Source organism: Neovison vison, chromosome 4 (assembly GCF_020171115.1).
Source record: "Neovison vison isolate M4711 chromosome 4, ASM_NN_V1, whole genome shotgun sequence".
Lineage (NCBI taxonomy): Eukaryota > Metazoa > Chordata > Mammalia > Carnivora > Mustelidae > Neogale > Neogale vison.
The window spans coordinates 208274841-208300085 of NC_058094.1; the positions used below are offsets into that span (position 1 = coordinate 208274841).

Sequence of the window (25245 nt, forward strand, 5' to 3'; positions counted from 1 at the left end):
ACAAGTATGCCTTAGGAGAGCCCCCAGTTTTATTTCCTCTTACTGAACACACTGAGGTCTTTGTGTGACACAGGCCCAGGCTCCTGGGGCCTGGATGGGGCCCTCTGTCCACGGCTCTGGCCACAATGGGAGCCATTCTCCAAGGGGAGGCTTTGACCTGATGAGTCCTGGTATCATCCTGGCTCCGGGTGACCCCTGGGGCTACTGGCCGGGGCTGGGCAGAGGTCTGGGGGGCTGGTCCCCAGTGAGTTGGACAGGCGGGCAGGCCTCGGGTGAGATACAGTGGGCCTCGTGCTCCACCAGGCCCGCAGGGCACTGGCAGCCAGGAACGCAGGGCCTCACGCAGTGGGCCGCCAGCTCTCCCAGGGGAACGTGCTGGTTGAAGCAGGTACGGGGACAGGGCGGGCCACACTCATCAAACACGAAGCCACGGTCCAGGGGACAGCCCACCACTGCAGGTGGAATGGAAGGCAAGGTCATGGGGGAACCCCGGCGATGAGGCCCTCCTGTTACCTGCTCACCCCGTCCAGACCTGAGCCCCCTGTGCCACCCTCTTCCCCAACTCGCACTGGGCATCGCCCCTCACCGCAGAGTGTGGGGCCCCTCCAGGCCGGCGTCACCCCTGCCTGGCGGCAGTGGCTGGCATAGGCCTCCAGGGCGTCACAGAGGCAGGCATCGGCCAAAGAGCCGGGGCCACAGGCACATAGGTCATACACGCAGGCGGCGAAAAAGGGCTCCGGTGGCACAACAGCGTGGCAGCGACTGAATGGGGAGGACTTCAGCACCCCACACCGGGCGTTGGCCTCACGCCTGGCCCGGTAACCCGATGCCTTGCACGGATCCACCTCGCGGCCCTTGAAACATGGCCGGCTAGGTCCGGGCCCTTCTGGGACCTAGGTGGGAAGAGTGACCGTGATGGGACAGCATCCACTGGCAGCTGACCTTTGTGTGCTACGTTCTTCAAAACACTTTCCACCAAATATTTTGGTTTAGCTTCAGAAACCTCCCTACAGGAACAGCAAAGGAAGTACTGGCAACTTTCTCCTTGTCCCCATTTTACAGATGGACAAGCCAAGGCCCAGAGCAGGTAAGGGATTTATTCAATGTCACATAGCCAGCGAGTGGCAAGGCAGGGCTTGCAGATTTAGGTGATGCCTCTTCATCAGGCCGTCCTGCCCCCCACCCCTGCCCCAGCACCATGACAGGCCAGAAGCCCCCAAATCATCCTGAAGCTGCCAAACCCATCGGTGTGTCCCCCCCCCCCACCCCCGACTTCCCATGTAAGCCGGCTGCTCTAAGACTCCCACTCAGTGTGCCTCCCTCAGCCACCCAGCTCCTGTGCCGCTCACCTGCCAGCTATTCCCAAAGGCAGCCTCTGTAGGCAGGAGCAGCCCTTCAGGGCCCTGCAGGTCATCCTGGGCAAAGCCATTGAAGTTCCCACAGAGCCCGCACATCTGGCCCCGGTAGGAGCCCGGTACGCTCACCTCCACCTGAGACTGCCCGTCCCACAGCACCTGTGCAGCGAGCCTGGGATTGGGGAGTGGGGAAAGGTAGGGACCCCATCCTGGCCCCAGGCACTGTCAGCACCCTCCGCACTGTAGGGGAGGAGAGTGCGTGGAGAGAGGCTCCCCACGGAGCTGGGCCCCTGGTGAAATGCAAACCCGCTTCCAGAGGGTCACTTTCTCGTGGGCATTAGGGCCTTACAGAGAATAAAGCACAATTCGAGTCCAGATCACAAGGGTAGACAAGACTTCTTTTAGGAATTTACAAACTGTATTTCTTGTCAAAGGCAGGGAGAAATTCACTCTCTGGCATGGGAGTTGGAAGGATCTCAGAAGCCACCTAGGAGACCTTAACTGACATCCTTCTAAAAATCCCCCCCCATTTTTTTTTTTTTTTTTTTTTTACCAGTGAGAAAACAGGCCCAGAGGGGACCTAAGTGCCCCACTGTGTTGGTGGCTGAACCAAGATTAGAAACTAGGCTCAGATTTCCTTTCATTCCACCCAGGGTGTCTGATCATGATTCCTCTCCTCCCCTCAGAATCCAGCAGAACTTTCTCACCTTCCTGGTCTGATCTGGCCCTGGCCCTAGCTGGTATTCCCACTGCCTCTCCAGATAGAGAGGCCTGAACAGGCCGGGAGCTCCCACACCCTCACTGGCCCTGGTAGCGGCACCTGGAGCCCCGGCTGGGCGTGCAGGATCACGGTAGTTCTCTGCAGCTCCACGTACAGCAGCGGCTCCTGCAGGAAGGGCAAGACCACCCGACGCCCGTCCACCTGGAGGAGGGAGGCAGGAGGAGGGGCGGCCTCTGGACTGACGAGTGGACGGCAGATGGAGCAGGACCGACCTTCCCCGGGTGTCAGCTCTGCTCACCGTGACCGCTCTACCCTGCAGCAGCCCCACGGTCACATCTCCGAGCTGCACCTCCACCTCCTGGGTCCAGGCCACACCCCTCCGGCCCCGGTTAGCGTTGGTCACGTGCACGCTGTGGAGGGAGAGGCCCAGGTGCCGGGGTCAGCAGGGACCGGTGTAGGGAGTTAGGGAGGAGGCACGGGGGTCTGCGCACCTGAAGTCCCCTCCGCGGCAGTCCTTGGCCAGCACGTAGCTGCAGCTGCCCTGAAAGTGCAGCAGGCGGCCGTCGAAGGTGCGGTAATGAGGGTCTCCGAAGGCCATGCAGGAGGCGGGTCGAGGCAGGCAGCGGGGGCAGCAGCTGCCGGGACTCAGGGCGGGGGCCTCGTCCTGGCCTCAGCCCCAGATCCAGTCAGCAACATCGCCTTCCCCGCCATGCCCCACGCAGAGACTGCCCGGGACCCAGGAGCGCCCGGGAATCTCCAGGGACTCCCGCTCCGCTTCCGGACTCACCGCGAGCGGGCTCGGGGCGCCGCCTTGTGGCCACACCTGGGAACTGCACGGCCCCGGGTACTCCCGGCTCCGCCGCGCTGCGGCCGCTCCCCAAGCCCTACCTCCTTCCTCCCGCCTGGTCTCACCCGGGTGTGGGTGCCACGTGCCCACTCACCCCACCGCCCTCGACCGCGGCACTCACGGGGCCACAGGAGAGCGGCGGGCAGCGTTGGCTCTGGCAGCGCACCGTGCCGGCCACGCAGGAGCAGGTGGTGCAAACGTCCACCGCCCAGCTCTCCCCGGAGGCCACCGCCCGGCCCTGGTGCGCGCACGACTGGGCGGAGGCTGAGGGGACAAGAAGCGGGGTAGGGTCAACTGTCCGTCCCTCGCTCTGGGTCTCGCTCGTCCCCAATCCCCCGTCGCTCTGGCTGTCACCTTGGCATGGCTCACAGCAGCGGCCGGCCTCTGGCACCTTCGCCCAGCCCTGCGGGCAGGAGAGGGCGGGGCACTCCTCCGCGTCGCATTCCACGTGGCCCCCCTGAGGAGGAGTCATTGCACTAAAGACCTCCTGCAGGACCTGGGGGCCCTGGGCCTCACACATCTGGAGGCCCTCTGGGTCACAGTCTGAGGCAGCCACCCCTTCTCTCTGCCCCTGCCCCAAAAGAACACCCAGGTCATGTTCAAGTGGGGGATGAAATCAACCCTTAGTTCCTTGCCCCAGCACACGGGAGCTGCTGCCCGCCCTCGCTCAGAGGGGCCGCCTTTTTCTAATTACCTCAAAGACCCCATATTCACCGGTCCAGTGTCCTGAGACTCCTCTGTCCATCCGTCCCTAAGGCCCTCTGCCCCACCCCTGCCCACCCGACGACCCCCGCTCACGTGGCAGGTGCACGTAATGCACGGGTTGCTGGGGTCCTGCCAGCTCTCTCCATCTGCCACTCTCCGGCCCTCTGCCTCCACCACACACTCTGAGAAGGAAGAAGTGAGGACGTGGGAGCACTGTCCTTCCAGCTACATCCTCCTCTCTGGAGCTCACCCAGAAGGCCCACAGCAGGGGAGTGCCACACCCCTCCACGGCACCCTGATGCTGCTGACTTCCTTAACCAGTGTCCAGATGACCTACTAGATGGTAGGCCCTACCCCAGGGCTCAGAAGCGGAAAGGGCCCCGGAAGCCCAAAGAGCCAAAGGCTGGAACCTTTCCATTGGCTAGCTGTCAGCTCACTACAAACCCTGGTCAGTGGGCCCGGGGTCCCTCAGCCCACCGACAAGTCTAAAGTGAGGCCTTGAGAATCCAGACTTCATTCCCTGCTTTTCTTGGCTTTCTGCACCCCCATGACTTTATTTCTCCAAAAAAATGGAGCCTGCGTTTGGAGTATAGACCCTAGGTTGCCCATGTAAGCCTTTGGATGCCCCCCTGCCTGGCTACCCCCTGGGTTCAGGCTCAGAGATGCAGGTCAAGACTGGCACTTACCTTGGCACATGGGGCAGCAGCTCCCAGGAGGGGTATGGCGCTCTGACAGGGGACAGCTGAGCTCGGGACAGGCCCGGTGAACGCAGAGCCATGTCAGGTCCTGTGGAAGGGCGTGTGACCACCACCGGCAGAGATCAGCAGGGAGGGAGCACGGTGTCATTAGGAGCAGGCCTAGGCCAGGTATGATGTCCCAGACAAGTGGGTGGATGTTAGGGTGAGTGGGGAGCCTGGAGTTGCTGCAGGGCAGGGGGCGCTGCCACAGCTTACAGAGGAGGAAGAGAGAGCTTTGGGAATCCCCGAGGCAGAAGGGCTCACCTGGCAGTGGCAGGTGTAGCAAGGGTCAGGCGGGGCCAACTCAGAGCCCAGCAGGCTTTCTGTGCAGTTACTCAGCGCCTCTGTGAAGACAAGAACTCCGTGTTGGAGGGAGAAGGGGGCAGCAGAGGGCAAAAGCCCACCTACCCATTGTGTCCCCAGACATCTTGGGCCTAGGGCATACTTCTATCCCCAGCACCCCGAGTCCAAGAGAAGTCCTCTTTCTTCTGGGGTCAGCAAAAAAAGGTTAGACTTTTTAAAAAGAACATTAACTAGAGTGGAGCGCCTGGAAGTGGACAGGGCGTGGTTTCCTTAGTCTGAGGTCCCTAAGGACCATCAGGATGCCTCCCCGGCTCCCTCTGCTACTTCTTTTTATGTCTCCTGGTGAAAATGGCACAAGGAAGCCCAGAGAGCCAGGTAGGTACTCTAGGTTCTAATCCTGGCTTCAGCATTAGATTCAGCATTTTACAGATGAGAAAACCTCTGTTTTCTCATCTGTAAAAGGGAACAACAATACCTCTCACTGGGCAACCGAGAATTAAATGGGATACTGTTTATTCAAAGCACCATGTACAGTGTCTTGCATAATAATGTCAGTCCTCTTCTCCTTCCCTGAAGCACATGCTAGCAAGTGTTGGTAAGAACAACTCCCCACCTCTGTAGCCCCTCTGGTCTCCAGTTGGTGCTCTCAAGAGGCCAGAGGAGGGCAAAAGTCTCACCCCATCTGCCCCCATAAACTGTGTGTGGCTTCAGTCAAGGATCCCCAGTTCTCCCTGGGGGCTGCCTGGCCAGCGCATGGGTTTCCATAAGTCCATCAGACTCAAGAAAGGGTGAAGGCTGGGGCTGCTGAGGAGAGCAGGCTGGTTCTTCCAGTGTCACTCTGGGGGTGGCCGTCCTACCCTCTTTTTTACCCCCATATCCAGGGACTCACGGGCACAGGTGGGGCAGCAGTGCTGGGGCCCAGGGGGCAGGATCTGGCTGGTGGGACAGCCCACCAGGCTGGGACACTGCTGTCGATGACACTGAATGCTGGGGGGTCCCTCCGGCTGCAGCTACAAAAATGAGTGAGCAAATGGGGTGGGTCCCAGGCCCTGGCAGCCGAGACACACCCTTTTCCCCCTGGACTCCAGGCTCTTCCATCTGCCTGCTGCACCTCCCCCTGGATACTTCTTGTCCCGTCTGCAGAGACTTACTGTCTCCCCGGGTTGCTTCTCACCCTGCGCCCTAACCCAGACGTGATGTCCCCTTCTCTTGCCAGTTACTCAGGCCTGACCCTTGATGTGACCACGGATCCTCCCGCACTCTCATGCTATCCTCCCCCCTCCCTGCCAGGTCTCCAGACATGGGATGTCATATGTCTGCTCACCATTACCTCACATGGAGTTCTCTAACATCCCCCTACAACCGCTTCCCAGGTGTCTCCCCCTATCTCCCATACACACCCACACTACCCTCCAGCCAGAAGGGCCTTCCCACTGCCCCCAGCCCCACATCCCCACATCCCCACTCAGTGCCTGTCCCACCCACACTTCCTGGCCCCGCTTAGCTCTTCAGTTCACCCCAGGTCCTGCCTCTCCTCCTGGCCACAGAGGCACAATCCTCTCTGACCCTCATAGTGTTTGTGCCCCCCAGGGTCCAGGCTTCCCCACCCCTCAGTGTTGCCGTCACCCACCTCACAGATGCACACTTCACAGGGGTCTGCCCCAGGCTGGAAGCTCTCCCCTGGTTCATACTTGCGGCCCTCATGCTCACAGTCTGGGGCGGGGTGGTGGGGGGGAGGGTAGGAGCAGAACAAGACCAGGGAGCCTTTAGGCTGGCAGGAACACCAGGGGATGGGGTTCTCTCTCCCTGCAGTGAACTCCAGCTCCAGGGACTGGAGTGTGTGCAAGAATGGGGGCCACTTCTAGAAAAGCCCAGCTCTGCTGCCCAGCCCCGGAGGGAGATGCGGACCAGGTGCTGCCTCCTTGCCTCCCCCACGCTGGCCCCAGGTTCCCAGTACCAGAGCATCGAGGGCAGCAGTCATTGAGCCCTTGGTGGGGCCGGGCGCAGGAGCTGACACACTGGAGGCGGGCACAGGTCACGACGCCATCATGACACATGCAGGAGGAGCAGGGGCTCTGGGGGTCCACCCAGCTACTGCCTTCAGGGTGCTCCTCCCCACCAGCCAGGCAGCCTGTGTCCCAGGTGGGCATGGGTGAGCTCTGAGTTCTGGTTCTGCCGGTATGTCCTTGTCCCCCCAACCCTGGGTGCTCGGCAGGGCATGTGGGTGCCAGGAGCGGGACCTTCAGGGAGGAGGTGAGAGGGTGGCCTGGGACAGAGCTCTTGTGCATGGTGGCGGGGAAGGACCCTGGCTGAGGGCCAGAACCCCATTCCATGGGTTCTTAATCCCATTCCATGTCTGCTTGCTTTCTAGACCAAGGGTTACAATGAATCGTAGACCAGTACCAGCAATGGCAGTTGGCATGCAGTAGGTGTGCAATAAGTGCATGCAGAAAGAATGAAAGGCTCCATCACTAAGCATGTGCCCCAGGTTAACAATATGGAACCAGATGGCTAAGATGCAAATCCTGACTACCACTTACTTACTAGCTGCATGACTATAGACAAGTTATGTTTACCTCTCTGTACTTCAGTTTTCTCATCTGTAAAATGGGAATCATAACAGTACCTATCTGATAGTGTGTGGGTTAAATGAGATATGTCGAGTGCTGAGCTCAGATGGGATGTGCTCAGCAAATGTGAATCGTCGTTATGATGATGATGACCAGAGTATGGTGAGGAAAGGGGCAGTTTTGAGGGGTAAGGGTCTTGGCGGGCCAGGGGCAGGGACAGGTAGGAAGAACTGAAGACCAGCAAGGATGAGCGCTCAAGAGCCAGGGCGTGAGAGGGCCAGGTGGTGTGGACAGGGAGGGGGAAGCCAGGGGAGAGCTAAGAGAGGGACGTGGGGTGGATATAGGGCATGGGGCCAGGGGCGAAACAAGGGGACAGCCCCATGGGGCCAGGCATACCTCTGCATCGAGGGCAGCAGCTGCCCGGCTCCGTGACCTGGAGCAGGCAGGACAGAGGAGGGCACGGCAGCCGCGCACAGGTGACCCGGCCGGCCTGCAGGAGACGCCCTCTAGGCCAGGTGCCCCAGAGGCACTGTGGCCCTGTCCCCGCCCTACCCCACTTTGCCCCCTCCCTACCATACCTGACACCGACACCACTCACAGCTGCCTGGGGGTCCCCCGAACTCTTCCCCGTCCTGGTGCTCCTGGCCCTGGGAGAAGCAGCCTGTGGGAAACACATTTCCTGAGTGAGGGGCTGTGCCAGCTCGCCCTGTCCAACCACAGACCTGGCGGACAGAGGCAGGGGGAGGGGAGGGGAATGAGCGGGGAGCAGGGCATGTGGAAAGCAGCTCACTGTGGCAAACAGGGCAGAAGCAGGGTCCTGGAGAGGGATGGGGGCAGAGAGCTGGAGGACAGGGCTTCTTCCGGCACTGCACGGAACCTTCCTGAAGGAGAGAGGTCACACTGCCGCTTCTTGACTCCATGTCGTCACCACCTCCAAACAGGCTACACATTGCCCCAGGGTAGGGTGTCCCTACTGAGCCTGCCGGGCTCCAGCCCCCCTCCCTTGGCCTGGGAGACCCGAATCCAATCCTCTTCCACCAGATGGTACCCCTGGGAGACGGTGGGGTGGGTGGGCTGAAACAAGGTCTTCCTGGCCAGAGAGGAGGACTAATCGAGGAAAGGTTACAGGTTTCCAATAGGCCACCTCACCTGGCAGGTGCAAAGGGAACAGCCGGGGTCAAGTGGGTCAGGAAGGGTCTCTCCAGGGGCTGCAGTGACTCCATGATAGAGACATCCTGGCAGGGCAGGAAGCGCAGCCAAAGAGTAGCCATCAGCCCAGTCCCCCACGGCCTTGCGTGGCTGGGCCCGGGGACCTCTGCCATGGCTGGGGGAGACGGCAAGTGCGGCCTGCCATGGCCCGTGAGGGGACGGTGGGAGGACAGCCCCCGGCTAGCTCAAGTGGGGACCCCCCGCAGGCGTGAAGGGGGAGAGGACTGGAGCTGGGGTCAAAGATGGCAGGCAAGTTGCCGTCTGTGGGGTCCGCGGGAAGACGAGGTGAGGAACGGGCACTCCTAGAAATGAAGGCTAGAGGTGGGCCGGGCTCAGTCAGGATCGTGGCCAAAAGAAGCCAGGAGGGAAGGAAGCTGCCTCTCAGGACTGCTGACTCAAGGGCCTGGGAGCCATCGAATGGGTCCGAGTCTGGTAATGTGCCATTTTAGGAAGGCAGTGAGACAGTTTAAGAGCAGGAAGTTCTGGAAGCACGAGGCCCAGTTATTTGATGAGCACAACCGTGAGTCTTAGGGGATAGCAGGGACAGACAGGAGGGCACAGGCGTGGTTTGAGGAGAGCACATGGTGTGGGTTTGCCTTGTGGCTCTCTCAGGGGAGGGGTGATGGTGGGGAGGCCTGGTGACGGGGCCCCTGGGAGCCCCAGAAGGGGCAGGGAGGGCAGGTGCTGTCCTACCCTGGCAGGTCGGGCAGCAGTGTCCAGCCGGAGTGAGTGGGTGGCTGCAGCCCAGGGGCTCGCAGGGCCGGCGGCCACATGTCACGAAGCCTCCGAGGCAAGTACACAGATTGCAGGGCTCTCGGGGATCTGGAAACTCCTGGCTGCTCAGGTAGGTCTCCCCCAGATACTCACAGCCTTCAAGAGAGGATGGCGAGGGGGAGGGCAGAGGGCAGAAAGGGTAAGAGGTGAGCAGTGGTCCAGTTCCTTGCTTGGGCCTGAGCTGGGGTGAGGGGAGGGCTCGAGCCAGGTAGGGGAAGGGGGGCAGAGGGGTCTGGGGTGGGGGAACTGGCCCAAGGGCAGACTTCCTCCCGTTCAGCCTGCCATCTAGTCTATCGGGAAAGACCCACACAGAATCTGTCCCCGAGAGAAACACTCAGCAGGCCCCTGCCCAGCCAGAAGGCACCAACGTCCCCAAGCCGAGGAGAGCTGGAGATAGCCCAAGATGGCTCAGGGGATGTGGTTCCAGCCCTCTGATTAATCAGGGACGGGGAGGGTGTCCCAGAGTGGTGGCAGCCTGACCCAAGCAGCTCTCCAACTCTTGCTGACCACCTTTTTTTAAAAAGAAGGGGCTCTTCAGGTCATAATGTATCAGTGTTGGCTCGTAAAATGTCCCCGTCCAGTGGGGGCATGTGGGAGGCTGTGCAGGTACGGGGACAGGGGGGACATGGGAAACTTCTGTACCCTTCTCTCACTTTTGCTGTGAACCTAAAACTGTTGTAAAGAAAAAAATAGACTTAACAGGAAAAAAAAAAAAAAAGAAAAAGAGGCACGTCTGAGTCTCAAAGCCTTGGCAGGCAAGTGTCAGACTCAAATTTAATGTTTTATTTTTAACTGCATTAATATTTATGGTCACCTTCATTCCTGGCAAATTGAATTCATTTACAGTATGCTATAAAGACTCCTTTATAAAAAGATTTAAATTTAAAAGTTGATTTGAAAAAAGTTCATTGGGGTGCCTGGGTGGCTCAGTCGCTTAAGCGTTCGCCTTTGCCTCAGGTCATGATCCTGGAACCCCTGGATCGAGCCCCGCAATGGAGGGGGGGGGTCCCTGCTCAGCGGGGAGTTTGCTTCTCCTCCTTCTTCTGCTCCTCCCTCCCACTAGTGTTCTTGCTCTCAAATAAATAAAATTAAAAAAAAAAGAAAAATAGTTACCTGAATAAAATTACAGGTGGTAGAGTGTCTGTAACAATATTGCTAAGATAGTACAAGGGTGACCAAAGACTGGGGAACTGGGTTTTGTTCAACCCTCTCTTGTTTACAGGAACTAAAGTTAGAGTTACACTTAAAAATGGTTAAGGTAGGGGCACCTGGGTGGCTCAGTGGGTTAAAGCCTCTGCCTTTGGCTCAGGTCATGATCCCAGGGTCCTGGGATTGAGCCCCACATCGGGCTCTCTGCTCAGCAGGGAGCCTGCTTCCCCCTCTCTCTCTCTGCCTGCCTCTCTGCCTACTTATGACCTCTGTCAAATAAATAAATAAAATCTAAAAAAAAATATGGTTAAGGTAGTGAATTTTACGTTATATGTATCTTACAAAAATGCACATTTTTAAAATGCATTTTTAATTAAAAAAAAAAAAGAGGTCCGAAGAGGTTATGTAACTTGTCCAGGGTCACACAGCCAAATGGCAGCAGTGGTAGGAGCAACTCCAGGTTTTAGTCCAGGGTTCATTATTATGTGACAGATGTTGTGGATCCACGGTGGGCAGTAAAGGTGATGCTGACCCCGCCCTCCCAGCCCCTCATACCCATAGTCCCCTGCCCCTCACCTTCACAGACAGGGCAGCAGTCACCCCTGGCAGGAAAGGGGCACTGAGCAGGGGCACAGGCCCTGGGTTCGCAGCGGACGCTGCCCTCCCAGCAGAGGCAGACGTGGCACGCGGCGCTGGGTGAGGGGAAGCGCTCCCCGCTGGCAAACTCCTTCCCCTGGTACAGGCAGCCTAGGGGGGCAGGCGAGGAGGGCAGGAGCGGGAGGCTGTCTGCCAGGCCCACAGCCTCCCAGGCCCCGCGGACTGGGCACTGTCTCCCCAATTCTTAGTGGGACCAGGAGGTGGGAGGGCTCGTCTTGGAAGGAGGAGGATGCTGGGACCGCACAGCGTCAGGAGCTGGAGAAAGGGTGCTGCGGACTAGAGGGCGCAAGAGAGGGCGAGGGTCTGGGGCAGAATGGGAAGGAGCAGGGGGCGGGGTGGGGGGTGGTGGTGGTGGCACTGGGGGCGCCTCCGGGGCGTTACCATCGCAGGAGGGGCAGCAGGGTCCCTGGCGTGGGTGGGCGCAGGGCGCAGGTGGGCAGGGCAGCCGCTGGCAGGACACGGAGCCGTCGAGGCAGAGGCAGCGGCGGCAGGGGTCTTCGGGCAGGGAGAAGTGCTCCAGGTGGCGGGCAGGGACCCCGCCCCCCGGCCGTGGGCAGCCTGAGGAGGCGGCTGAGCAAGAGAAGAGCGGGTCAGGGGTCCAGGGGGAGGCTGCGGAGCCTCCCCGCTCTCTCCCGGGCAGATCTGCCCAAGGGCCGTGCCTACCGGGGCACTGGGGGCAGCACTCGTCGGGCAGCAGGACCGGCTCTGGACAGGGCAGCGGAGGGCAGCGGCGGGCGAGGCACTGCACACTGCCACCCTGCAACAGGGGGGCCACGGCACAGGGCTGCTTAGCGGTGGCGGGCAGAGGAGATCCCCCTCCTTGGGTTGCCTCCTCCCACGGGGACAGACTCACCAGACAGCGACACTGCCGGCAGGGGTCAGAGGGGTGGGGGAAGTCGGCTCCATTGGGGTACTCTTTCCCACCAAAGGCACAGCCTGGGGGAAGGGGCAGCTATAGTAACGGGAGGGGCCCTGCTCCTCCCTGGGTATGCCACCCTTTCAGCCCTAAAAGCCCACAGATGGGACCAAGCCATCCCAGGAGACCACCCCCACCCCCCTTTCCCTATCCCCTCCACCTCACCATTGCAGTTGCTCTGGCAGCAGGAACCAGGCAGTGGGTGGGCACAGGGGGCAGGGGGGCAGGCCCGAGGCTGGCAACGGGCATGGCCTTCCTGACATTGGCACTCTTGGCAGGGGTCTCGGGGGTGGGAGAAGCTCTCTCCGTCCACAAATACTTGTTCCTCCAGGATGCAGTCTGAGCATGGGGGCAGGGGAAGGGGCACAGTAGGGGCTGACAGTTCTAGATCTGCGCTGGCAGCCCATCGATCCTTGGAGTCCAGAGCCACTGAGGCAAGGCCAAGAGGAAGCCCCATGGAGAGAGTGGAGGAGGGGTCCATGTAGGCGGGTGGGGGGTTCTCTCTGAGCACACCCTATGTGTGCGTGGACACGCACATGTGCGCGCACGTGTGTGTGTGTGTGTGTGTGTGTGTTTGAGCCCATTTACCTGCCTCTGAGAGGGAAGAGCCCGGGAGCTCATGCGTGCAAGTGTGTGTGTTTGTGAGACGCACCCTGGCACAGACCCTCCACCGGGGCAGATCTGGGGAACGTGGCACACCAGCACCCAGTCTCCGCATGCCAGACCCAAATGTTTGTGGCATGAACCTGCTTTATACAGAAAGATATGCAAATATACCTGACTGGTTGGGGGGATAGGAAGAGGGCATACATAATGGGAGGGATGGGTCCTGGAGTAGCACAAAGGGAGAAACAAATCTCTACTCTCCCTCCCGCCCATACTCTGTGAGTTCCAGAGAGTTCCAAGCTGTGTTCGGCTGGAAACAATTCCAAAGGTGGTTGCTTTCTAAGGTATCTGGTGAGCCCAGGGGGTCACGGGAAAGCTGGGTCTAGGGTCCCCAGGTGCAAGAAGCACATACCTGGGCACCTGGGACAGCACTGGCCGGGTCCACTCTGGGGCCTGGCACAAGTTGTGGGAGGGCAGTCAACCAAGGAGCACCTCACAGTCCCCTCCTGGGAGCAGGGGAGAGGGCAATGGGGGTGGGCCCCAGGAGGGGCTCAGCAGGGCAGCGGCGAACCCGGGGAGCTACCTCGCAGTGGCAGGTGTGGCAAGGGCTATCTGCGTCTGTGAAGTTTTGCCCATTGGCATACACTTGGCCATGGTAGGTGCAGCTCTCACAGCTGGGGCAGCAAGAACCTGGGTGGGACAGACTTATCAGAGCCCAGCAAACTGGGGGTGGGGGAGCTGGACAAAGCAGGGGGTGGGGGAAGAAAGTCAGACTGGTGTGGAGCACTCACCAGGGGGCTGGGTAGGGTGCTGGCAGGGGGCTGGGGAGCAGAGCACCGCCCCACACATGGGCACGCCATCATGACAGGAGCAGGCCGTGCAGGGCTGACCATCAGGCTCCCACTGGACCCCCTCGGCAAACTCCTCTCCATCAAGCACACAGGCTACAGCAGAGTGGGGAGGGGGGCTGTCACCAGGGCAACTGGGATACCTCCAGCCATCCCTGACCCTCCCAGACCACAGGAACCTGGCTTTGCCCTCCCCATGGTGGTCTCTGAGCCCACACCGGAATGGGAAATGGCCCTGGCAATCCCCCCCTTCCATCTGCGGCGGCTGGAAGCAGCCCTCCTTAGAAGCTTTTCCTCCCTCGCCCCTTCCCCACACATACCTGAGCAGAGTTGGGGGCCAGAGACAGGCAGTGCACAGGGGGCAACCGGGCACTCCTGCTCCTCACAGGAGACCTCGCCGGCCTAGGAGGGACGCTGGCTGAGGGTCCCCAAGGGCTGACTCAGATCTGGGGTGGGAGAGGGCTGGACTGGCTACCTGGCAGGAGCAGCGGATACAGCGCCCACTCTCTTGGAGTCTAAAGGTCTCCTCACTCTGATACTGGTGTCCCTGGTACTCACAGCCTGGACAGGAGGACAGGAGGACCGGCGGGTGGGGACAGAGCAGGAGCCTGACAGCGAAGCTGCACACCACCTCGAGGTATCCACCACCCACCCTGATGCGCCAGGCTCCCCTACCTCCAGGATCACGGGCCCCACCCCAGCGCCCAGTTTGCCATGAGAAGGCGAGCTGAGAACATGCCCCTCACCCGGTGTGACAGAAGCTTAGGCTTTTCAAGGACTTCTCCTATACTGTAGTCCAGGGGGCTTCCAATAGGTCTGAACCCCTGTGCCCGGGCACCCCTGGAGCCTCCCTGGGGCCAGTGCTTGCCTCCCTCCAGGTGACCCAAGCCCCCAGCTCACCGTCACACACCGGGCAGCACTGCCCAGGGATCCTGCCTGGGTGTCTGCAGGGCACAGGAGGGCAGGGCAGAGCCTCGCACTGGATGCTCCCATTCTGCCGATAGGGCCTGGTCAGCGTCCGAGAGGCAGGCCCAGGAGCCAGGCCCTCCCTGCCAGGCAGCCACACTCACAGAGCAACGGCAGCGCGAGCAGGGGTCTCCAGAGCCCACCGGCTCTCCGCGGCGGTACTCCCGCCCATTTAGGAAACAGCCTGTTGGGGAAGAGGGTGCCTCAGACCCTTCTCAGGAACACTGCTCCCCCTGCTGCCTGTCCTGGCTGGCCTTCGTGGGAGACCACGCTGGGCCATCCGTGAGCTTTCTGCACCCCTGCACCAGGCGCCACTCACCGACTCACCATCGCACAGCGGGCAGCAGGTGCCTGGCAGGGGCCGCGCAGGGTACGGGCACAGGCTGGCACACTCTCGCTGGCGGCACTGAATGTGGCCCTCCTGGGAGGGGGCAATGGGGGGGCAGGGGAAGGTGCCATTAGAGCTCCGTCAGGGGGCAGGAACAGCAATTGAGTCCCTGCGATCCACTTACTAAGCACTGTTATGGGTTGAACTGTGTCCCCCCAAATTCATATGTGGAAGTCCTAACCCCTGGGACATCAGAATGTGGCCTATTTGGAAACAGGGTCATTGCAGATGTGATTAGTTAAGATGAGGTCATACTGAAGTGGGGTGGTCGCTCCAGGAACTATGTCTTTGTAAAAAGGGGAAATTTGAACACACACATGTGCGTGCACACAAACACACACCCACAAGGACAGCAACCCAGGAAACCAATACAGATGTATAACCCATCACGTTACTGAAGCGTTCTGTGACTCAGTTTACCCATCTGAAAAAAGACAGTAATAGTTCTGTCCTCGGGCACCTGGGTGGCTCAGTTAAGTGTCTGCCTTCAGTCCAGGTCATGATGCCAGGGTCCTGAGATTGAGTTCTGCATCCGGCTCCCAGCTCAGCAGGGAGTCTGCCCCTCCTCCCTGCTCGCTCTCGCACATGCGCTCTCTCTCTCTCTCTTTCTCGCTCAAGTAAACAAATAAAATCCTTAAAAAAACAATAGTCCTGTGCTCACAGCCTGTTATGGGAATGAAATGAGATGCCCAGCTGGTGTGGCACCCGCCTCTGGGAGCTGGCAATCAAGCCACAGCTGCTGCTACTCCCCACGGCCCCTCCCAGACAGATCCCACCCCTTGAGCTCACACCTGCACCGGGGCTCCATACTGCCAGTCCCTTAAGTGGACAGCCAGTCACTCTTCTCACAGATGCTGGGGAGAGTGGTCCGTGTGAGCAGGGAGGGGGAGCACATGGTTACAGAGGGGGAGGGCCCAACCATTTCAGTTGCTGTAGTGAAATCCCATAGGCTGGGGGGCTTATGAACAGCAGAAATTTGGTTCTCAAAGTTCCGGAGGCTGGGAAGTCCAAGAGCAAGTGCCAGAAGGGCCTGGTAAGGACCTGCTTCCAGGTTCCTAGACACCTGTCTTTTCACGGTGTCTTCATGTGGCTGAAGAGAGGAGGAGCTAACTCTCTGGGGTCCCTTCTACAAGGACACTAATCCCATTCATGAAGGTGCTACCCTCAGGACCTAAATACCTCCTAAAGGCCCCACCTCCTAATACCATTAGGATTCAATATAGGAATTTCGGGGGTGGGGACACAAACATTCAGTCTCTATCACCTGGAGTGTCTTTCCTCATTTCTCCCTGCTTCAATTCTACTCACCCTTTAAGACCTAAACCCACCCCTTCCATGATTTTCTAGATCTGTGCTGTCCAATAGAAGCATAATACAAGTCACAAGTCCCTTTAAATTCTCTAGTAGTCGGGGCACCTGGATGGCTCAGTAGGTTAAGCCTCTGCCCTTGGCTCAGGTCATGATCTCAGGGTCCTGGGATGGAGGCCCCCATTCGGCTCTCTGCTCAGCGGAGAGCCTGCTCCCCCCCCCCCCCTTTCTCTGCCTGTCTCTCTACCTACTTGTGATCTCTCTCTCTCTCTATGTCAAATAAATAAATAAATAAATATTTTTTAAAAAGATTTTATTTATTTATTTGACAGAGATCACAAGTAGGCAGAGAGGCAGGCAGAGAGAAAGAAGGGGAAGCAGGCTCCCTGCTGAGCAGAGAGCCTGATGCGGGGCTCGATCCCAAGACCCTGAGATCATGACCCGAGCTGAAGGCAGAGGCTTAACCCACTGAGCCACCCCGGCGCCCCAATAAATAAAAATTTAAAAAAATTTCTCTGGTGGTCAAATTTCAAAAAGTAGAAAGAAAGGGAAAAAAATGAAAATAGAAGCAGATAAAATGACTTTTTTTTTTTAAGATTTTATTTATTTATTTGACAGACAGAGACCTCTGTAGGCAGAGGTCCCAGGACTCTGGGATCATGACCTGAGCTGAAGGCAGAGGCTTTAGCCCACTGAGCCACCCAGGCGCCCCGATAAAATGACTTTTTAAGATATTCCATTCAACTCAATCTATCCAACAGTTATTTCAAGATACAATCAACATAGAGTATTAATGATATATTTTATATTCCTTTCTTTCACACTAAGTCTTTAAAATCCCATGTGTATTTTATGCTCCAGCCCAAGTCAGATTGAATGGCCCCATTTCCAGGGCTCAGTGGCCACATGCATTAGGTCACAGACTGGACAGCCCAGTTCTAGATGTCTCTAGGAAATCTCCCTAGAACTGTTGCTGCCTTTCCTATCCTGCCCTGTCTCACTCCTGGAGCTTGCAAGTTCTTTGAGTTACTTCACAAATCCATGCTGCACACCTGCCATGCTCAGAACTTGGCACACAGACAGGCACAGCCCTGTCCCCCCACCCCAAGTGCCCTGCATCAGGTCTTCTCCAACTCTGTCCCCTCCCAGTGCCTATGGGATGTGCTCAGTGAAATGAAAGAATGAACATGGGGGACCTGGGGTATGGAGTAGCAGCAGGGCTTACCAGGCACTGGCAGATCCGGCAGGGGTCCCCAGGGGCAGTCCACTCTTGGCCGTGCTCCCAGTGAGAGCCACCTTCCGTGCAGCCTGGGGTGGGGGCAAAGATGGGCAGAAAGGAAGCCTGGTGGAAGCCAGCCTAGCTGCCGGCTCAGCCTGCCCCTACCGTCCTCCACAGGCCCCCTGGGGGCTCTCTCCTGAGCCCAAACCAGACTATGTCATGCCTTGGCCTAGACTCTTGGGGACTCCCAAGGCCCAGATAGCCTGCCCTTCCAGGCCTCCCAGGACCCAGTGTGGCCACGCCCACTTCCCCGTGCTCTGGGTGGGGGGGCCCTCAGCTCTCACCACAGGCTTTGACCATTGGTGCGTGCTTGCAGCTTCCCGCCTAACACACCTGCCTCACACTGTCTGTCCCACGCCACTGTCCTCTCTTCCTGGAATGCCCTCTGGCTTATTCTGCCCGTCACCTAGCTAACTGCTCTCCATCCTCAGGGTTCACCCAGAACACGCTGTCTCCAGGATGCCCTCCTTCTTGTGTCCAGGCTGGACTGGGTCTCCTTCTCTGAATTTCCGCAGTGCCTGGCACCTGCTTCTCAGCCTGCCTTTGCCATAGTACTGCTGTGCGACTCGGCGTCCCCCTCTAGGGGTCCGCCCGGATGGCCCGCCTGTGTCTTCTGTGCACAGAGTGGGTAATGGTGGTCAACATTTATCAGGGTACAGAATGTCATCATCCACAGCTCACAAATGGGGAACTGAGGCACAGAGTAGCTCCCTGAGAGGCATGCAGTCATGACGTGGCAAGGGCAGAATGCGAGCCCAAGCACCTCATCTCTGGAGCCAGCTTGACGGGGCATTGCTCCCCGACTGAGCAAACCCCCCAGGTCCGGGCCAGCAGAATGGGCTCTGGAGTGGAAGAAATGGCGTGGAAGTCTCTTACCTTGGCAGGTTGGGCAGCAGTGCCCGGGCCTGGGAACCGGCTCAGGGCAGGGGTTGGGCGGACACCTCAGGGGTATGCAGTGAACCAGGCCGCTCTGTAACGCACCGAGAGCTGTGAGAAGCAGCCAGGCCCGGGGCTGGCTCCCAGAGAGGGCGGGGTGGGCAGGAGTCTGACACCCTTAGGGGACGGGCCACAGGGCCGGGATGGAGGAGAACCTCACAGGCAGCAGGTCTTGGAAGGTACGTGAGGGTGAAAGGATGAAAGAGCAGCAGGTGTGGCCCAGGGTAGGGGCAGGGGGTGAATAAGGAGAAGCAGGGCCTGGACCAAGAGGGGGGTGGGCACTCACCAGGCAGGAGCATTGGAGACAAGGGTTGGAGCTTGACAAGAAGCTGGCCCCCTCTTCGTAGGAGTGGCCCTCATATTCACAGCCTGGGGAGGGTTGCCAGGATGACAGGTCAGCAGACAGCAGGGCAAAGGGACATCACCCAAGGCAGGGCATGACCCCGAACAGGTACTGGACCGACAGGGGCCTGGGGGATGGAGTGGTGGGGCAGGGCAGGACGTCACCTGGCCGGCAGACAGGGCAGCACTCCCCAGGAGGGGTGTAGCTCTCCAGGCAGTTGAGCTCCGAGCACGAGGGTCCCTGGCACCGCACGGTCCCAGCCTGCAAGGTGGACACTGAGCCCTCCCTCCCTCTCCACTGCCCAAGCTGAGTTACTCTGCTGGCCTAGTGTGCCCAGCAGGCTGCAGCCTCAATTCCTGGGGCAGGGGGACGGCATCAGCTCTGTCCTGCCCCCAGGCTGGGTTTGGCACTGCCAGGCCGGGGGTACGCCGAGCATCAGGGATGTGCATGGTGGTCGGGGCTGGGCTCTGATGCCCTTACCTGGCAGGTGCAGATGACACAGGGCTCTGGGTGCCACGTTTCCCCAGCCCTGTGGCCTCCAGGGCAGCCTGCAAAACCGGGGCCAGGCCCCCACATGAGAGACCCATAGTACTGGAGCCAAAGCACACACAAGGGTACCGAGTCCAAGGGCACCATTCAGGTGAGAACCTGAATTCCCACCACTTCCCAGCAGATGGCAGTCAAGTGTCCGATGTAAATGTTACCAGTAGATTTCCATTATTTTACCAAAGAAGCATTAAGGAAAGGGTGCTTTTTTACAAAATTTCACCAATGATATACGAGCCAGCAGTGGCCTCGAGGCACCATGTATCCTGAGAGTTCTGTGTGTGCGTGCGTGCGCACATGTCCCTTTTCTCTGATCTCCACCAGCTCCCCAGACCACTCCCCAGCCCAGGCCACGACTCCCAGGCTCCACTTCCAGACCCCACTGGTGTCCTGAGCCCCTGACCCGCCCTTCACACTACCAGCTGATATTCTGCTACATAAAATACAGGATGCTCAGCTGAATCAAATTCCATATAGACAATCTATACTTTTTTAGTGTAAGTATGTTCCAAACAGTGCATGAGACGTACTTAACACTAAAAAAAAGTATATGCTGTTTAAATTCAAATTTAACAAAGCATCCCGTATTCTCTTTGCTAAATCTGACAGCCCCGTCCCTGACTGTGAGCTAGTAGCATCCCTGGGCAGAGTTACTGTCCCCACACCCCCGCTTCTCTTCACGTCCCTGGCACCACTGCCTTCTTAGCTTCCCATTATTCCATGGGACCTCACCAGTCACCAGCTCCTGCCCCTTCTTTAGAAACAGCGCCCCCTCTGCAGCCACTGCCATCCCTGGGCCTCCTGGCTCTATGCCTAGATGACACCGTACTAGCCCACTAACTGGTCTCTAGCATCTAGCCCAAACAGATGAATATTCCTACAGTACTCCTTTGAAGAAGCCCCATTCTGGCTCTGCAGCCTTCTATGGCTCCCCATTGCCACAGAAGAAAGTCCAAACTGCAAGGCTTACAGCAGGCTGTTTCCACGGGGCCTTTCCAGCCTGATTTACTGCAACACACTTCTCCCCATCCTGTTCTTGTGCCGAAAGGGCCACAGATAACTGTCTCCTGCTGGTGAAATCTCACATTCTCTTGAAGATGTGGCTCAGGTGACCCGCCATGACACAGTCTTGAGTGGCTCCCCCTGCCTTCCTGCCATCTGCTCTGGCAGATACCCACACGCTGCCCTCCTGCAGTTCTTTTAATCCGGTCATTGGCTCTTAAATCTTGTGTTACATTAACTTTCAGTTTATCTTCTCAACTCGGTCAGAAGCCCTCTGAGGGCAGGAAAAAAATCAGACAAAGGCTCTGGCTCCGCCCCAGGCCAGAGCACGCATTTGCTGGCTGTGCTTCCCTTCTGAATTCCCCGGACTGCCAGAGTGAGTGGGCAGGTGCCCTCTGGGCACGTGGTGGGTGGCACACCATGGCCCTGGGGGCCAGAATGAGTGCAGGAGGTGGGGCCAGGGCTGGAGGGAGGCTGACCTGGCTCACAGTCCGGACAGCATGCTCCTGGCTCTGGGCAGGGTCCCCTTGGGCACGGCTTCTGGGTACAGGTTATGGCTCCTTCCTGTGAGGAAGCCAACAGCGGGGCCGCACGAGCCTCAGAACCCTGAAGGCCCGGCTTCCGGGACCCAAAACTCACCCTGGACCACGATACAGTGGAGGAACCAAAGCAGCTCAAGGTACATGGGCTACCCTCGGGCTGAGGTCAGAAAAGAGACATCCTACCCCCACACCCATCTTCTCCTGCTGCTCCTGAGCCCCAGAAACCATCTCTTCCGGGTGCCAGCAAGTTCCCAGAACAGAGAGATCATAGGAAGGGACCTGAGAGCTTCCTAAATGGAGAAGTGAGGAAGGAAAGGCTGGAAGAAGGTAGATGTGGAGCCAAGGGATGGAGATGAGGAGGGTTGATGAGGGGGACAGATAGATGAGCAGGGTTAGGGAGGGTCCACAGGTGAGGGGGCGATGTAGGAAGATAAGCCGCTCCAGCCCCTCCACCTTCCATGCCACACCCTCTGAGTGCTATCATTTGGGCCCCAATCAGAGGGGCTGGGGGACCCCAACCATGTACCTGGGGGAAGTTGAGCCCCAGAAAATAGAGCTAGTTGGAATCATCTGGAGCCACTAGTGGCGAGGCTTTGGGGAAGGGGCGGGCAGACAGCACTGCTCACCTTGAGCACCAGGCTATAGTGAGAGGTAGCTTACACGAGGCAGATGAGGGGGACAGGTATGGGACACCCATACCTGGATACCCAGGTGGGTCCTAGGAACTCACCAGGCAGTGGCAGGTGGTGCAGGCGTCCCGGGAGAAGGTCTCGCCATTGCGATAGGCCTGACCATTGTGGCTGCAGCCTGGGGAGGAGATGGTGCCATCACTCAGGCACTCAGGGCCATCCCCAGGTGCCCAGGGGGGCCTGGCGGGGAGACAGGACAGCACTCACCACGGCAATGGGGCAGCCCCGGCTTGGGCTCACAGTGTGCAGCCCCCTCCCGGCAGACACAGGCTGTGCAGGGCTCAGGCTCCCAGCGAGCACCCTCGGGCCAGGACTGCCCCAGTCCCCAGCAGTGAGCAGAAGCCGGGCGGCATTCACAAGACTCCAGCTGCCTCACCCTGGCCTCCAGCTCCTTGTTCTGGGGGAAAGAGGCGGAGGGGAAAGCAGGAGGTGCTGGCTCAGCTCTGCACCATCTGACACGCCCCGCAGATTTGTGGCTCGTGGAGCCTGACCAGGGGGAAAAGGAAATCTGATGCTTCCAGGGCAGAGGCGGGTGGGTCCCCTCCAGACAGGCTTAACCATGGTTCTCAAGATCTGGAGTCTGGACAGGTTCGGGGGGGTGGGCTCCCCAGACCTCTCCTTTGGACAGAAGTGGATCCAATCCCTCCCCTCAACAATTGAAGACCTTTACCCATCCAAAATCTTTTCTGATTATGTATAATATGTGCAGTACGTGCTCCATCTAAATTGATGAATCAGTACCCTGGGGGTTCTTCCTTTGTAGGAAAAAGTAAGTATTAAGAACTGTTCCTATAAGAACTTCTCCACGTGCATTTAAAACCAAACTCTATTTTACTGCTCCCGCCCACCCTCCCAAGGCGCAACCCTTCTTTCCTTTAATGGCGCACCGCCTTGCCCTAGTCCGCACATACCGGCCCCGCCTCCCTTGCTACCTGCTCTCTGAGTGCCATCATTTGGGCCTCCAGCCTTCCCAGCCGTTCCTCCAGGGGGCGCCCCTGCTCCTGGGGGGCCCCAGCAGGGGCTGAGGGGTGGGCTGGCTCCTGCTGCCCGGAGTCGTGGATGTCCGCAAGCTGAGGGGGCTCCCTGAGGATGACCCCACCTAAAGGGGACAAGAATCCAAGGTGGGCCTGTAGGTGAGGAGCTGCCAAGGCTTCCTGGGTCCTGTTTTCCAAACCCTGCAGGGGCGGGGGTGGGGCAGCCTGAACCCAACCCGTCCGCCTGCCCACTCACCTTCCAGAGAAGGAGTATGTGCACAGGGAGGGGCGGCTGTTCCCTCTGCTCCACACCCCTGAGTTTGGGCCTGGAGTTGGACAGCCATTTCCACCCCACTTGAATCCCTCCCCAGAAGTCAAGAAAGTAAAAACTGTGGGGGGGGGGCGGGGGTATAAGCTGACTTCACAGACATCGCATAGACCAGATGCCTCCTCCGGGTTGGGGTGGGCAGTGGACGGTCTGGAGGAGGAAGAGGAGGAAGGAGAGGGGAGGGTCTTCCCCAGAGAGGTAGCAATTATGAGGCCAGGTCTGGGGTGGCTAAAGGGGTTTCTAGCAGACACTAGTCCTGTGAGGCAGGGGACTGTGTCACCTATTTCTCACCCCCACTCTCCCAAGGGAGGATTGGAAAGCCTCATTTGAACCCTAAATTGTCTTCTTTCTTCCAAACCTGCTTTGGCCCGAGTTCCTTGGCTTGGTTCCTGCCATGCCCACGGGCTCTGATATATGGGGCTCAGGTTTTCCTCTTTGGTGTCCCCCCAGCCCATCAGCCTCTGGTCTCATCCAGTTGTCCCCAGCCCACTCCCCACTCTTCTCTCCTCTTTCTGCACTCAGGAGGCTGAAGTCAGAGCCGTCCTCCCTGCCCCGGTCCTCCCTGTCCCCACCTGCTGGTCTCTGGCACCACTTCTCTATGTCGCACATCTGAAGGTCCCAGCGCCAACTCCAAATGTGACCTTTTGCAAACGCCACCCATTCTTTTCAGGCTGGCCTGCTATTCCCCACATCCAGGTGCTAACACCCCAACAAATGCCAGCCCTCAAGCCTCTTGTGCACATTCCCATCCCCTCTCTAGCGGGGGATCTTGTCACCTGGAACTCCGTAGGGCTCCTGTAGGTGGCGCTGTTCCCCGCTCTCCGCAGGGCCCCTGAGGATGAGGGCTCAGCATCTTAAACCCTCCGTCACTGCTTGACACCCCCACGCCCACGGTCGCTCCTCTTAGGCCACGCCTCCAGGTCTACTTCAGCAGGCACAATAAGGGAGTCAGAGAGAGGGTGGGGGTCCTTTGGGACCCTCAGGGAAGATAGGGCCAGTCCTTTGCCTGGAGAGACCAGCAGAAAGCGCTCCGGCTCGTTTCAGAGAGCCTGATTGCTCCCCATGGAACTGTCCTCGGCTCCCCTCTCCCCAGCCGGCTGCCAAGTGCTTGCACTGACCCCTCAATTCCTGCCTGCACCCCCCACCCTCCAGACACAAATTCCAAGTCAGCTCCCATGGCGGGCCTCCTTCCCCGCCCCCCTTCTCAAGACAAATAATTAACTTCAGACTCCCGGATTCCAGGACAGCCTCTCCCCCACTGCTGCCTGCAGAAATGCCTCCCGAGGCAGTGCAGGAAGCCCCCTGTCTCCTGGGCCCCGGGCCTCAGCCTCCGTGCGCGCCCCCACGCGGGCTCCTCCACCGACGGGGAGGACCGAGACTGGCCCCGGAGGCGCTCGGCACCCCGCGGCGGGGGTCGGGAGAGGCAGCCTGGCCCCAGCTCCTTCCCTCGGGCTGCGCTGAGTGAGAAACGGGGTCCCCGGACCGCCCCCGCCCCGAGGCTTCGGCGCCCGGACTTACCTCCTCCGGTCACCGAGACCTGGGCCAGGCTGGTGAGCTGCAGGACGAGGGGCAGCAGGGCGGCCCTGGGCCCCGCCATGCTCGCTCTGCCTCGCTGTCTGTGGTCGAGGCTCAGCAGTCGCCGGGGGAGGCGGGGTGGGGACACACCAGGCCGCCTCCCACCCAGTCTTTGTTCAGGGAGGGCTTCTGGAGTCTGTCATCCTGCCTGCCGGAGTCTGCCTCCCTGATAGAATCCTAGAGCCCTGGACCCCAGCTCTGCCCTGACCCCAGCCCCGTGCCAGAGGGGCAGCTGCTAGAGAGCCTCCCGAGCCTGGCAGGAAGCTGGGACCATCTCCCACATATGGTCTCTCGTGGGGACCCTGACAGTAAACACAAATTTATCACTCTGAGACCCTAGGACAGCTGGTTTTCCTGCTCCCCCACTCTCGTGGGGTCACTCCATGTGCACTAGGGTTCCCAGTTCAGCTTCTTCCTTGCTTACAGGAGAAAAGGATGGGGCTGGGTTTAAAACCCTATTTAGCCGACTCCACGTGTCCTTAGGCAGACCCCAAACTGTGCTTCAGTTTGTTTGCAAACTGGGGATTCTGATACCTACTTTATAGACTGGCAATGAGAGTATACAGATAGGGCAGTGGTTGGCACACACTAAGGGCTCAGTAAATAACAAATTGTACCCAAGGGGCTGTTCCAGGTTCCTGAGATCAAGGTCTCCGCTTTCTTCCTCCTTTGTCCACCTATGCATTTCCTTCCTGAACTCCAGTCACCACCCCTATCCATACCAGCAACCCCAGGCTTGGCCCCAAATGCTAAGGCCTCCCTTTGCTCGCTGGTCTCTGCCCATTTTCCAGTTCCTAAACTCAGACCTCGGGGCGGGAGTGCTGGGACTGAGAGCAGGGCTGGGCCCTGGGCTCAGCAGGCAGAGGGGGCCAAAGGGAGGAAGTGAGGAAAGCTGGCCACGAACTCCTCAGTGCAGCTGGGAAGCAGGGGGAGGTGGGGATGGCCCCGGAGCTCACAGCAAAGGGACATTGA

At 59.1% G+C, this 25245-nt stretch overlaps 1 protein-coding gene across 1 annotated transcript; it reads right to left on the bottom strand.

Annotated features, from left to right (window-relative positions):
* Window positions 1-5: 5 nt before the first annotated feature.
* Window positions 6-24295, bottom strand: LOC122905050 (kielin cysteine rich BMP regulator). The gene is made up of 42 exons (XM_044246532.1): window positions 24217-24295; window positions 22329-22495; window positions 21604-21793; window positions 21438-21514; window positions 20645-20729; window positions 19098-19165; window positions 18782-18878; window positions 18561-18643; window positions 18215-18308; window positions 17285-17367; window positions 14691-14784; window positions 14468-14547; window positions 14298-14391; window positions 13873-13958; window positions 13718-13799; window positions 13341-13493; window positions 13133-13239; window positions 12962-13055; window positions 12109-12282; window positions 11881-11963; window positions 11691-11784; window positions 11409-11597; window positions 10947-11117; window positions 9141-9317; window positions 8388-8473; window positions 8029-8119; window positions 7817-7899; window positions 7635-7728; window positions 6626-6799; window positions 6299-6381; window positions 5558-5678; window positions 4630-4709; window positions 4315-4414; window positions 3722-3810; window positions 3278-3380; window positions 3045-3187; window positions 2568-2740; window positions 2375-2486; window positions 2176-2277; window positions 1350-1514; window positions 587-893; window positions 6-452 (listed from the first exon to the last, which is right to left on the bottom strand). Exons 1-42 carry the CDS (start codon window positions 24293-24295, stop codon window positions 202-204), a joined length of 5058 nt encoding a protein of 1685 aa, XP_044102467.1. The 3' UTR covers window positions 6-201.
* Window positions 24296-25245: the final 950 nt, after the last annotated feature.

What these genes read in the sequence shown, in the direction of transcription:
- LOC122905050 (XM_044246532.1), bottom strand. Translation starts at nt 24,295, where the DNA reads ATGGCGGGGCCCAGGGCCGCCCTGCTGCCCCTCGTCCTGCAGCTCACC. An exon ending in GCCGGATCTGCCAGTGCCTG is followed by an intron (nt 14,785 to 17,284) that starts GTAAGCCCTGCT and finishes GCCCCCTCCCAG; the next exon opens with GAGGGCCACATTCAGTGCCG. An exon ending in GCCGGCAGTGTCGCTGTCTG is followed by an intron (nt 11,785 to 11,880) that starts GTGAGTCTGTCC and finishes CCCCTGTTGCAG; the next exon opens with GGTGGCAGTGTGCAGTGCCT.